The following is a 14,710-nucleotide window of genomic DNA, read 5'->3' as shown; positions in this document are numbered from 1 at the left end:
GCCTTGTGTTTCACCCACCTGTTCTTATTGTCTGGTTAACAAATGATTATGTATTTTAAGTCCTCTTTGTTCATTTGTTGTTGAGTCAGTATATAACCGTTTCTGGTTCCCTTGCGATTGGGTCCATCCCGTTTTTATGTCCACATGCTGTGACAGTATGATTGCATAACAAGAGATGTTACCATTACCTCATTCGCATTAACTAAAAAGCTTTCTTTCATGATACAAATCTGATAATTTTGTGTAAATTGAATTACAGGTGTATAAAATATATGAGATTTCTCCAGATACCCTGGTTCCCTCCCAAATCCCCAAAACATAGAGTAGGATGATGGAACACTCTAATTGCCTATAGGTATGAAAGTGAGAGTGAGGGGTTGTTTGTCTAATTGTGCCCTGACATTGGCTGGCCAACAATGCAGGATATCCCCTGCCTGGTGTCCATATTTGGCTGGGATAGGCCCCAGCACCCCCCATGACTCATGACGGTCATACAGACAATTCATGAACATATGTAAACAATCAAAATTGAAAGTTTTCGGCGGTCGAGTGGTTAGCGCGTCGACATCACAGTTCTGGGGTCGAGGGTTTGATCCCAGGTCAGCCTATACTGTATGGAATTTTCATGTTCTCCTTGGGCTTGCATGCATTTTCCGGTTTCCTCCCAAAACAATTCCTGTAGGCCATTTGAACACTCTAAATTGCCCCTAGGTGAGTGTGAGCGTGAATATTGTCCCGTCTTGTTGTCTCCTGCGATTGGCTGGCCACCAATTCAGGATGTCCCTTGCCTGGTACCCATAGTGAGTTGGGATAGGCTTCAGCAGCCCCCACGACCCTTGCAAGAATAAGCGGCTCAGAATATGAAATGGACGCTTTATTCTAAAATGTTCAATAAATTAAAAAAGAAAAAGTAAATACAAATAATATTCATGTTTCTGTTTTTCAATAAATATATTTGTAAAACTTTCGAGGGATTGTTTTTCTTCCCTCATGGATTATCTTTAAAATATTAAAACATGATAAACAGAATACAGTAATACCATGACATATGAGTGCCCCGACATACGAGCAATTTGAGATACGAGTAAAATTTCAGGAAAATATTTATCTTGAGATAAGAGACAAATTTTGATATACGAGCATACAGCAGACACGAGAGGCTGCTCATTAGACTATCATGAGCACTGTCTGTCTCCCTGCAACTTCCTAGTATAATGTCTCTCTTGTCATGTAATGTCTCTATGAGGACTGGGCGGAGCGTTACAGTTTTTCAACCTCGGTCTCAGTCTGCAGTAGTTCTCCATCTTATGGAAGACTTTTTGTGTGTGGTTCCAGTTTTATCCAACTCTACAACTTCTCGAGTCCGTATGCGTTTTTGCTATTTTGTTATACTGCGGCCTTTGCGACTGTAATTTTGAACTTGTAACAATGTCTAAACTATGCCTTTCCTGTATCTGCATTCTCACCCTCTTGCTACTGTGACAATGAAATTTCCCGAATACGGGATGAATAAAGTCATCCAATCCAATCCAATAAATAAAACAACAATATTTACAATATTTGTTTAGCGTTTTATTTGTTAATCTTTTCATTATTTTGAAAAAAATGACTGTATATTGCTGCATTGTCTTGCGTAATGACTTCATCGTGTCATTGTCGACAACTAGCAGTTTCGTGCATGTCGTGTTTTTATGCGAATATAAGCCGTACCCCCTATAGTGGTTATGATCATCCATAGTAAATTGTGAGACCATTCATTACAGACGGTGGCGGCTTACCGCGGATGAGAGAGAGAAAGGACCGTGACCGGACGTTTGGGCGCTGGTCGTTTGGTTGCCGCTCTTTTGGTCGCCGCTCTTTTGGTCGCCGGTCAAATGGTGACAGAGAGTTTACTGTTAAAGTACGCTCTCAAAATTATATTCATGGGACAGACTTTCATATATAAGAGAGAGAAAGTTTAATATCTAAGAGGGACAGTTTAATGTCTAAGTACTGTTTAATATCCAAGTACATTTGACCGGCGACCAAAAGGGACCAAAAAGAGCGGCGACCAAACGTCCGAGCACCGAAAGGACAGGAGAGAGACTTGACGGATGGCAACGTGCTCATAACATAACACATTTTCAATTCAACTTAAATGAACTTAGATTACTATTCAAACACTTAAGTTTTAATCTTACGTTGCACTTAATTTAAACCTTCTTGTACAATAAAATTTGCTCGGAAAAGTATGTTCACACTCGTATGTCAAGGAATTACTGTAGTTAGAGGAGATTGATAACTGATATATGGAGCCAATATTAATTTGCAGTAAAAGTAAAAAAAAATAGTGTAAAAGATTTTAATGAAAGCCCCGAACTTCATAGAACATGACATACCTGCAGCTGTTTGGCACTAAGATCTTTGGTTCCCTTGAAGACGTAACTTTTGGAGATTCCCTCGCAGCCCAGCTCATGAACGTGCACGATGCGACCAAAGGTGATGAGGCCCACTAGCGCTGTGGGGGGCAGTAGGGACAAGGACATCTGCAGGGACTCTTTCAAGGCCTGCAGATCATCTTCCTCCATGCATGTGTCCACCACATAGAGGAACACCAGTGGCATCTGGGGGCCACGCTGAACAAGGCCGGTGGGAATTTGTTACTACTGGAGTAGGCGGGTGCGTTGTGGTGCAGCTCACCTGAACCACATATTCAATGGTGGAGAACTGAGGAAGCAGTTCAGCCGGCTGGTTGACTTCAGAGATGCCCGAGTAGGATGGCGGGAACTGAAAAGAACAAAGAGGTGGAGCGGGTGAGGCAGAATCAAAATTACACAGAACACTTTGCGACTCCAGCAATACCTGATTCCTCTGGTAGCAAAAGTTACACGCCCACAGCTTGGCCCTGTAGTCCACTTGGCTAGGGGACAAGATCATGTGATGCAAAACATTTTTTAATTCATCAAGTAATCATATTCTCAAATGAATCAACAAATATTTTGATTTTTGATCATTTTTAGACATGGTTGATCTATCAATTTTCTAAATTGTCTTTCAAAGCTCATCTCAGCTCATCTCATTTTCTGAACCGCTTTATCCTCATTAGTGTCACGGAGGGGTGGGAGGCTGGGGCCCATCCCAGCTGACTCTGGGCCAGGGGCCTGTTTATCTTTTCTCTATTTTTAAATAATGAATTCTGTTCTCATGGTGGATTGGTATTTAATAACTCGACAAAGTTTACATAAACAACATGGGCTCGAATATCCCAAAAGCAACTGAAACGAAGCATGTAGTAATTTACCAAGTAGCGCCGTGTGTTATGTCTCGGCACGGCGTGCAGGAAGTTACGTCATAATAATTTGAAGTCGATCCGACAACGACTAACACTACCGTAGCCCTTAAATAACTCAGGATGTAATCAAGCAATTGAACAAAGCTGCAATGAAATGACGTCAAGCCAGGAGGGGCAAATGAGCCATTCCTGACAGTACTTTCCCTCAAAGGGACGAATCCTAGACGTCCCAATGCCAAATGTCCATGAGAAGCGAGAAGCAGGCAGGGATGGCGCGTGGTAGCCGTTAACGTCATCCCGGGGGGCGTCCACGCCAGCCCGTTAAAAGACAAGGTTGTGGCCGGTCCGGCGGGCGTCCGCGCCGGCCAGAAACGAAACGAGGCTGTGGTCGTTCTGGCGGGCGTCCGCGTTGGCCGATGATGAGGCGTGGGAGTGGCCGGTCCAGTGGGCGTCCGGTGACAAGGCATGGGCGTGGTCGGTCCGGCGGGCGTCCATGCCGGAAAGAAACGAGACGAGGAAGCGGTCAGTCCGGGAGGCGCGATGAGGAGTGAGCGTGGCCGGTCCGGCGTGCGTCTGCGCCAGCCAATGGTGGGGAGTGATTGTGGCCGGTCCGGCAGGTGTCCCCTGGCAGGACGGTGCCTGGCAGGACGGCGCTTGGCAGGACGGCGCTTGGCAGGACGGCGCTTGGCAGGACGGCGCTTGGCAGGACGGCGCTTGGCAGGACGGCGCTTGGCAGGACGGCGCTTGGCAGGACGGCGCTTGGCAGGACGGCGCTTGGCAGGACGGCGCTTGGTAGGACGGCGCTTGGCAGGACGGCGCTTGGCAGGACGGCGCTTGGCAGGACGGCGCTTGGCAGGACGGCGCTTGGCAGGACGGCGCTTGGCAGGACGGCGCTTGGCAGGACGGCGCTTGGCAGGACGGCGCTTGGCAGGACGGCGCTTGGCAGGACGGCGCTTGGCAGGACGGCGCTTGGCAGGACGGCACTTGGCAGGACGGCGCTTGGCAAGACGACGCTTGGCAGGACGGCGCTTGGCAGGACGGCGCTTGGCAAGACGACGCTTGGCAGACAGCGCGTGACAGTCTGGCGCTTGGCAGACTGGCGCTTGGCAGACTGGCGCTTGGCAGACTGGCGCTTGGCAGACTGGCGCTTGGCAGACTGGCGCTTGGCAGACTGGCGCTTGGCAGACTGGCGCTTGGCAGACTGGTGCTTGGCAGACTGGTGCTTGGCAGACTGGCGCTTGGCAGACTGGCGCTTGGCAGACTGGCACTTGGCAGACAGGAGCTAGGCAAGCCAGCCGGCACCGGAATCCTGGTTCGTGGCTTCGGCACGGTGCGACAGGCGGCCGCAGAGGCAACGGGAGTTTCTTGCATGGTATCAGCACGGGAATTTGGGAAGCTTGGAACGGCGAGACATCTGGACTGGTGTGGTTGGGCGAGGAGTTTGGACGGGAGAGGTCGAGCGAGGAGTTTTGACAGGCGAGGTCAAGCGAGGAGTTTGGACGGGCGAGGTCGAGCGAGGAGTTTGGAAGAACATTTAAAAATGTCTAAATCTACGCTGAAACTCCCAACCAGAACAGAAATGAAAAATGGTGAAAGTCTGGGCACCGCTTCTTCTCTCCACGCCGAAGAAGGTTAACACAACAGGAGAATGGGCGTGCCAAATAGCATATTACCTATCTAGATGAATTATGTCTTGTCTCATCCCATTTCATCCCATTTTTTGTACCATTATCCTCATTAGGGACACGGGGGGTCCTGGAGCCTATCCTAGCTGACTCTGGGCTAGAGGTGGAGAACACCCTGAATCGGTGGCCAGCCAATCACAGGGCACAAGGAGATGGACACCCACAACTAGGGGCAATTTATTGCGCCCAATCAGCCTACCATACATGTGTTTGGAATGTGGGAGGAAACCGCAGTACCCGGAAGAAACCCAAGCAGGCCCGAGAGAACACAGACGGACATGACCTAGATTTTAACCCAGGACCCCGGGCCGCCTTACGTCTTGTCATTTTTTGTTTTTTGCGACATAAATTAATCTACACTGTGGCGTTCTTTTGTACATAATTAAGCTAGTAGATACCATGTTAATGTTAATGAGTTCCGCTGTTTGGTTAATAGGGAGACACGGGATGTAAATGCTGTTCTGCTATGGAGATGCAGGCCTGTTGTGGCGATCTGAATGCTACGCATAAATAAAAATACATTGTCTAAAAAATGTCTGATTAATTGAATTTCAAAATAATTGTTTTTAGCAGCCCTATTGATTGCCAAATAATGTTAATGTGTCAGGTGTATGCGTGTCTGTGTACCAGAGTGGGTTGAGTACAGCACGGCAGGATGCGCGGCTACACAGCACTGGTTCGTACTGGATGGGTGGCAGGTCGGGTCGCTCTTTGAGGGGTGTAAAGAGTGCAGCCACGGGTACAACCATACGGGTAGCCTCCAAACGGCTGGACGGCCACACATTCCAGCTGAAGCGCACGCCGTCACGCTCCTCATTCTGCGCAATGTACTCAGGAAAAGTCGCCATGACAATGCGGCTGCACCGTCACACTGCCAAGAGAAGACCAAAAGTCAATTTATTAGGGATCCCTTGCTGGCGCCAAGATCACAAGAGACATACATTTCAATAGAGCGATAAATGCGAGTCAACATGTCACAAATTACGAGTTGACTCATTTACGCACTTTATCTACTGTATTACTGTATCGTTAGCTGAGATAGGCTCCAGCTCACCTCAAGCCTCGTGACGATAAGCTTTTAAGAAAATGAATGATTCTTTTTATAGAAAACATTTTGAGAACAAACAATCTAAAGACAATTGTTTTTGATAACTTTTAATAATGTTTATATAATGCACTAAACAAACGTCGTCAAGGTGAGCGAACGCATGTTTTTTCCATGAATTCGGAAAGTTAGTAAAATTTCTCCACATTCTTTTTCTGATTTGTGCTTTTGAAATGTTGGCTGTTTCCCCCTCAGCAGCCTTCTTGCTGAATTCCTCAACACAATTTTGCTCACCGCAGGCTTCGGTTAAGGTTGGAGGCAATCGGCAGCCACAGCTTTCTCCATGCAAAACTTCAAGCCTACAACGATGAACGGCGGTGAAAAAAACCATAAGAGAATTTTGAAACATGAAGAGTTGTTGTCGACTGCGAGTCCGTTTGAGGAATGCACTTGGCCACTGCTTCTTCCAAGCATAAATTTCAGCAGACAACAGCCATAAAAAAGAAACAAAATAACGGATATAGGAAATGTATTGGCGGCCCGGTGCGGGAGGCGGTTAGCGCAGCCGCCTCACAGCTCTGGGGTCCTGGATTAAAATACGGGGCTGTGTTGAATTTGCATGTTCTCCTGCGTGGGTTTTCTCAGGGTACTCCGGTTTCCTACCACATTCCAAAAACATGCATGGTAGGTTGATTGGAAACTCTAAATTGTCCCTAGGTATGGGTGTGAGAGTGGGGTAGCACCTTCAACAAATCAATCCAACCCTCAGAAACATTTATGGCTATAAAACTCTACTGCAGCTACAGCTGCGACACAAAAAAATAATCAATAAATCAATGCTCAAAAATGGGTTATAATGCACTTCCTAGCAGCATTTAATGATTAAATAAAAATACTGGAGCTTTTCAGATATTACAACCGGGCCAGGGGGTTATTTTCCCGGGAAAAGACGTCAGCCGAAAAATGCATTTTTTGATTAAATACAAATACTGGAGCTTTTTAGACATCAGAACCGGGCCCGGAACATCATTTCCCCGGGAAAAAGACACCGATGAACGTTGATACGTCATATACGTCCATATGCGAAACGGCTAACATTGCACTAAAATGGGGTAAAATCCACTTCCTAGTAGCATTTGGTGATTAAATACATACACTGGAGATTTTCAGATATCAGTACCAGGCCCACAATTGAAATATTATTTAGGAACATTGCTGGGGTTAATCTGGGATACTTTTATAAATGTGAGCATTAATCATTATATGTGTATATTAATATGTGCTTGCAACGGAGACAAACGCTCAGTATAACTGAGCTGGCTCCAAGGACATTTAACTGTTTTGACCTAATCCGAGGACTATAGACCTGAGATCATACCCAGTCCAGAGGTCCGAGGACTGTTGATCTGGGTTTGTAATGAAGATTTGTGAAGGACTCTTGAATTGTTTTGATTCCAGCGGATGGCTATCAATCAACCTCCGGGAATACTCGCTCGGTTTGCCTAATATGGAATTGTTTTGCCGAATGTTTGTTTAAAACCTAACAGCAGTTGGTTTTTGATAACCTTGTAACTGTTTTGATTTGATGTCTTAAATTGGCACGAGATAAATTCGGTCTCTTAGAATAATCTGTGACGCGGACGAAGTCAAGATGGATTCTCCTTGCAAGTCACCCCAAAGATGTGCCCGATGCCTCCCTTGTATTGTTTTACAGTGATCCCTCGCTACTTTGCGTTCCAGCTATTGCGCCTGCAGAGCTTCGCAGATTTTTTTCAGGAAAAAGAAAAAGGAAAAATTTAAAGATATTAAATTAAAATTATAAATTACATCGTCCTACAAGGTGTGGAAACAAAATATTCAATTTGAATTAGTAATTTCATCATTTTATAAATTTTAAAACACAAAAAATGCACATATGCGCAAAGCATCATGGGGGATCACGGACGCATCACGGCCGCATCACGGGCATAAACGCAAGCTGATTGGCCAGCTGAATGCTCACTGAATATACTCGACTCCCCATTGGCCCATTCACCACGGATGCCCATTCTCAGTCCACGCCTATCTCGTGCTATACAGTACGCTTCTCGCCAAGTTAAGCGTAAAAGTTTTGTTAAGCCCTTCGTGATGCCTCCCAAACACTCCATGCACTGGTTATTTGGATCCGTGATTGTAGGGCGAAGCAAATCAGCCTGGACGGAAACTTAATCCGAAGTAAAGCAAAATCTTTGTTTGATGCCATGGTGCATACGAGTGGTGACGACGACGTCAACGTTCTGGACGGGGAAAAAGACGTCGACGAAGGTGATCCTCTGCCCGGTGCTTCAAGCCAAACTAACCCACGACCACGTACGGCTTTCGCTGCCAGCAAGGGCTGGCTTGAGAGGTTTAAGCGGCGAGTCGGACTTAGGAATGAGTCGCTGCATGGAGATGCAACCTCTGCAGACGGAGCAGCAGCGAGGCGTTATGATGAGGATGTGTTTCCGGGAATGATAGAAGAAAAGGGCTATGCCCCGGAGCAAGTCTTTAATATGGATGAAACAGGACTCTACTGGAAGAGGATGCCATCCCGAACATTTCTTTTCAAGGACGAACTTCAGAAGACAGGTTTCAAAGCCCACGAGGATCGAGTGACTCTGCTATGATGTTTTTGAATTTCCAAGTTTTCTGAATAAAAGTTTACATTTATTACATTTGCAGTTTTTTACTCTATATATATACTATCTTTGATTTGTTTGTATGCACCAACATAACACCTGTATTCTAATGTGGAATACAAGACCTGAATGAACAGCATATTAGCCTGATGGTGGTTTTGTGCACGTGTTATACGTTTCTATAAGCGTTTTTGATGGCGCCCGCCTACTTCGCGGTTTCACCCTACTGCGGGGGGGGTCCCGGTCCCCATTAACCGCGATAAGCGAGGGATCACTGTATATTATGTTAAATATAACTAAAAATGAACCTAATAAATATAGCCATATTTTACTCACCAAAAATCATTTTTAACTGTACAGAATATGCATCCTCCTTTCTTTCTTCCTTCTTTTCTATCGCCATCGAAACTAATGATGAAAGTCGAGCCTGTCCTGTCATATTTCTGGCATAATTTGTCTTGAAAAAGGCTTTAAATTAACACAAGAATATATTTGCTTGTGCAGCTCGCTCCAAATACAGTTTGGTAGCTCTGTCGTAGACTGAAAGTGGCGGACACATCCTTTTCCCGGCTGTAACAGGCTTGCTAGCTTCGAAGTTGACCGCCCTTTCTTAATGATGTCATTTTTTTCTGGAAAAGTCAGTCTGGAAAATAGCTTTGTGAGCAAATCTGCAACCAAATCAATTTGTTTTCCTTCGTCTGCCATTGTGGGTGGAGTTTGTGATCTCTGGCTAGCTCACTTTGGTTCTGGTCCGCCTACTAGCCAATCATAGTTGGTGAAAGTATCCCTATGCCTGCAAAATGGCCTTTGTGTCACCAAATCGAATTCTGATTGATTAAATCAACAGTCTTATCAACGCTTGTTTAATGCAGCAGGACCTGTAGAACTGATTGTCAAGGCCTTGAGGCAGATTTCAGACCCTGGCAACAAAAAATGGCTGAAATGTGATTGGTTAAATGCTTCAATATGAAAACACACATCTGGAAGCAGTGCAACCAGGGGAAAAAGCAATGAAAGGAAGCTAACAGACAATTTGGAATTTTGGAATTATTTAATAGGTATTGATGGACAAAATATAATATATGATTCAGATATTTCTTAGGCCAGCTGACGGCCCGCCACTGCAATTAACTAGTATTACACATACACACATACATATATATACATATAGTATACATATTTAAATACATATGTATATATGTGCATACCCACGTACACACATACATATATATATATATATATATATATATATATATATATATATATGTATGTGTGTACGTGGGTATGCACATATATACATATGTATTTAAATATGTATACTATATGTATATATATGTATGTGTGTATGTGTAATACTAGTTAATTGCAGTGGCGGGCCGTCAGCTGGCCTAAGAAATATCTGAATCATATATTATATTTTGTCCATCAATACCTATTAAATAATTCCAAAATTCCAAATTGTCTGTTAGCTTCCTTATATATATATATGTATATGTATATGTATATGTGTATGTGTATGTGTATATATATGTATATATATATATATATATATATATATATATATATATATATATATATATATATATATATATATATATATATATATATATATATATATATATATATATATATATATATATATATATATATATATATATATATATATATATATATATATATATATATATATATATATATATATATATATATATATATATATATATATATATATATATATATATATATATATATATATATATATATATATATATATATATATATATATATATATATATAAATATATAAATATATAAATATATATATAAATATATATATATATATATATATATATATATATATATATATATATATATATATATACATATACATATACATATACATATACATATACATATACATATACATATACATATACATATACATATACATATACATATACATATACATATACATATACATATACATATACATATACATATACATATACATATACATATACATATACATATACATATACATATACATATACATATACATATACATATACATATACATATACATATACATATACATATACATATACATATACATATACATATACATATACATATACATATACATATACATATACATATACATATACATATACATATACATATACATATACATATACATATACATATACATATACATATACATATACATATACATATATATATATATATATATATATATATATATATATATATATATATATATATATATATATATATATATATATATAAAAAAACAAAGATTATGGTGTTCAACTGTTCATAACTAAAGAATGATGTTATGAGAAAATACGGACAAAGTTCAGCGGCTAAGAAAACATTTGGATAATATTGACGTCAGAAAACGCATAGAATATTTATATTGTTATCATATAACTGATAATTTAAGTAATCAACTCTTCTAACATTAACTAGTAGCAAAGGCATAGTAACAACCGGATAACTAACGAGTGCAGGCTGTTCAATGAAGCATAGCAACGAAAACGCAATAAGAAAAAACTCACTCACTTACCAACTGTTTATGTTCACGTGTTCAGTCTCCTTATCACTTAGAACGCCCGAATCGTACGGCGTTCACTCTGGTGGGCGTGAATGTGGAGGGGATTGAAAACGAAGCAATACAACATGGCGGAAGCGCCACGTCAAGACATAGAACGTATAGAGATGATTTGAAGAGGAGGGCTCACTTCGAGGAATATTCGGGGATTCAATTCCAAACAAATATTTTTCAAATGCCTTTGGTGTAAAATCTCATTGCATCTCATTTTCTGAACCGCTTTATCCTCACCAGGACCGCGGGGGGTGCAGGTTGGGGGAGGGGTGTTTAGGTGAGGTTTCGGGGGGAGGGGGTGATTTTGGGCCAGAGGCAGGGGACACCTGAATTGGTGGCTAGCCAATCACAGGGCACACGGAGACAAATGCTCATTCATGCTTTACTGTGTACAACCAACCTACTATGCATGTCTTTTGAATGTGGGGGGAAACCAGAGTACCCTGAGAATATGCGAATGCCACACAGGTGGACTGACCTGGTACCCAGGTACCCCACTGTGAGGCCTATGCGCAAACCATTCAGCCGCTGGGCTCTTGATGTAAAATAATTCCCCCAAAAAGTATATGTACTTACCACCTGACTTTTTTGTAGTGTCCCTACTGAAGAGGCCCAACTCCATATTGTTGCAAATGTACAGACAAGACGTGGCAGACGAGTGGTTAACACATCCGCCACACAGTTCTAGGGTCGAGAGTTCAATCCCAGATATGTACTCACTATGTGGAGCTTGCATGTTCTCCCTGGGTTTATGTGGGTTTTCCCTGGGTACTCCAGTTTACTCCCACATCCATCTCCTCATGCCCAGTGTTTGGCTGGCCACCAATTCAGTTTCATTGTCCTCCGCAGTTAGATGTGATAGACTTCAGCACTCCATGTGACCCTTGTGAAGATAGATAATTCCAGAAATAAATGAATATACGGACAACTCCATCTTGTTTGCTCATAAATGGACTAGTAGTTTTTTTTATCTTCTGAACCACGTATCCTCGGAAGGGTTGCTGGAGCCCATCAGTCAGCTGATGGTCATTCAGAGAGAAAAACAACCTTTTGTATGCCCAATCATATTATATTGCTCATTGATACTGTTCTAAAAAATGAAAATGAAAATCAGACATAGGCATTGTTGTCATCATTGACTTGACAAAAAGCCTAGTAGTCATCATACCGTTAGCAGCATATGACGAAATTGTATAGTGCTTCTCCACAAGATCGTCTTCCAGGGCAAGACCCATTTATGACATATTCATACTTTTTAGCTCTCCGCCTCCTTGAGCGCCATCAATCCGGCGACTGCAAGTTGCCTCACCGATGCCAACAAGAATAAGATGGATCACTTACCTCTCACAGTCTTCTTACTTACCCTCCTTCAGTCGGCCTGTAGAAGGCAGATCCACGCCAAACGACCTTCCTGTTACTTCACTGCGACTTAATTTCATAGAAGGAAAAAATGCAGACAAGACACGGATTGCTCTCAGCAGTCACTTCTCACTGGTTTATTTGAATTAAAAAAAACACCTTTGTGTTATCTTGATTCCAGTATTTCAAATTTTCCTAGTGGGCGTTAACTTAAACATCTGTTGGGGGACGGATCTCAAAATATAACATTTCCTTCTGAATTATAAGAACAGGACAGGATGCTGGGGCACAGATCGAAACAGTTTTATGATATTGTCATTCTGTTAAACTTTGAAGCATTCATTATATCTGTAGAACGTAGGAACAATTGTTTATAAAACATACACCAGGGATATATTCTGTTCTCAAACAATCATGTGACCAGGCTACATAGAACAAGGATCAAATAGGAGTAAAAAATCTGATTAGCAAGTGTGAAACTATATACAGTAATCCCTCCATTATTGCGGTTAATGTAGACATGGCCGCGATAAACGAAAAAATGCAAAGTAGGGTCACCCCTATTTAAAATGTGTACGTATTTATTTATTTTTAACTTCAGTACTCTGTCCTAGTAGCAAGCAGAGGACAGGCGAGCGGCTTCCCCTTGCGAGTTTCAGCGTGGATTTTCACATTTTTATGAACTTACAAATACAAATTTGTGTGTGTGCACTTTTGCCCTTCGCCTTTCATGCCCCTCCAAGGGGTTCCCTTTTCTCTTGCTGTCCATGGGTTTAAACCTCACTATTTAAACCTCACAGATTGCTTTGTTATTGTTCGGATTGTCTTTGGTGATTTATAAATTACATTTTGCTATGGCTGATCTCCAAGGTACTGATAAAACCGTGGCTGTCTACTAGCCGAAAGACATTTAGCCGACTGACATCTGGCCGACATCCAACTCGCCGAAAGACCACCTGGCCGAACATAGAATAAGCCGAACGAATATTTGGCCAACCAACTATCTAGCCGAAGAACATTTAGCCGACCCGCTCGCCCAGCCCCCGGTTGTGTACAACTTTTTCAACCTTGGCCCGTTACTGATCACAACATTAATTTAGAATAACATGTTACAGATAACAACAAAGGAGTTCTAACAGTTGATACTGTAATTTACACCAGAATAGAATACATTGAGATTAATTTTTGAATTAAGGTTCTCAGCAAATCATTTTGAATATATATTTTCCTAAAATATTGGGAAATTATTGAAAATGAAAATATATTTAACAGGTATATATTTCTGCGTATCTCGAACTCCAAAGAGTTGTCAATTAAACAACTTCTACAAGTTCAAATATAGTGGTGCTGCTTGATAAAAAATATTCTTGAATACTCTTCCCATGACAAGAGTATTCACGAATATTTTGTATATTTATAATATTTATAATGTGCTAAAATCACGTGGAAAACAGCATTTAATGATTAAATACAGATACGAGATCTCTTTGGAAGTTTAAATCGAGTTCGGGGATTTCCCTGGTAAAAGACAGCCAAGGACGTCAATGGCGAAAAGCACCAAAATGCACAAAAATGAATTTAAATCTAGCCGAAAACAGCATTAAATGAATAAATACGAATTCTGCAGCATAAATAAAAGCACTGGCGATTTTTAGAGACTATAAACGAGCCCAGGGTGCTTGATATCCTGGTTAAAAGTGCACTTATACCCGGTACCGGACCCAATTGCAATACATTTATTTGTCCATCAGGTGAAAGTGTTCTGCCAATTCAAAACCAGTCTAGATTGCGTACGGGTGTGAACTAAAAGCGGATCCCCTCGGTTCTGGTGAGTCATTTTGCACGGGGAATGGGTCTAAATTTTTCTGGGGTATGATTCCTGGACTTACTAAAATACAGATTAATCTCAATGTTTTCTATGCTGGTGTAAATTACAGTATCTACCTTCATATTGTTCTCTAAGCCCTCTAGTCTGCATTAACCTTGTATTAACTAATTTGAACTTTAAATACTACAGTAACTCATCCACCTAAGCCAAAATCTGGTCATTCATGAAACTGCCAAAGAC

General features: G+C 41.7%; 1 protein-coding gene across 3 annotated transcripts in view; it reads right to left on the bottom strand.

Moving 5' to 3' along the window:
• sec23a (Sec23 homolog A, coat complex II component) overlaps positions 1–11,485 on the bottom strand; it is a 38,193-nt gene extending 26,708 nt beyond the window's left edge. Inside the window, exons 1-5 of one of the 3 annotated variants that reach the window (XM_077730780.1) lie at positions 11,245–11,485; positions 5,584–5,827; positions 2,842–2,899; positions 2,680–2,766; positions 2,379–2,615 (exon numbers count right to left, since the gene is read on the bottom strand). In XM_077730780.1, the coding sequence (XP_077586906.1) occupies positions 2,379–2,615; positions 2,680–2,766; positions 2,842–2,899; positions 5,584–5,804 (603 nt within the window). In that variant the 5' untranslated portion in view covers positions 5,805–5,827; positions 11,245–11,485. The remainder of the gene's footprint in view (positions 1–2,378; positions 2,616–2,679; positions 2,767–2,841; positions 2,900–5,583; positions 5,828–11,244) is intronic. The other 2 variants (XM_077730778.1, XM_077730779.1) reach the window with 2 other exon arrangements.
• Positions 11,486–14,710: the final 3,225 nt, after the last annotated feature.

The sequence above is a fragment of the Stigmatopora nigra genome, chromosome 13 (assembly GCF_051989575.1).
Source record: "Stigmatopora nigra isolate UIUO_SnigA chromosome 13, RoL_Snig_1.1, whole genome shotgun sequence".
Classification (NCBI taxonomy): Eukaryota; Metazoa; Chordata; class Actinopteri; order Syngnathiformes; family Syngnathidae; genus Stigmatopora; species Stigmatopora nigra.
Note: the sequence above shows the minus strand (reverse complement) of the source record. Positions and strands in the feature narration are given on the sequence as shown.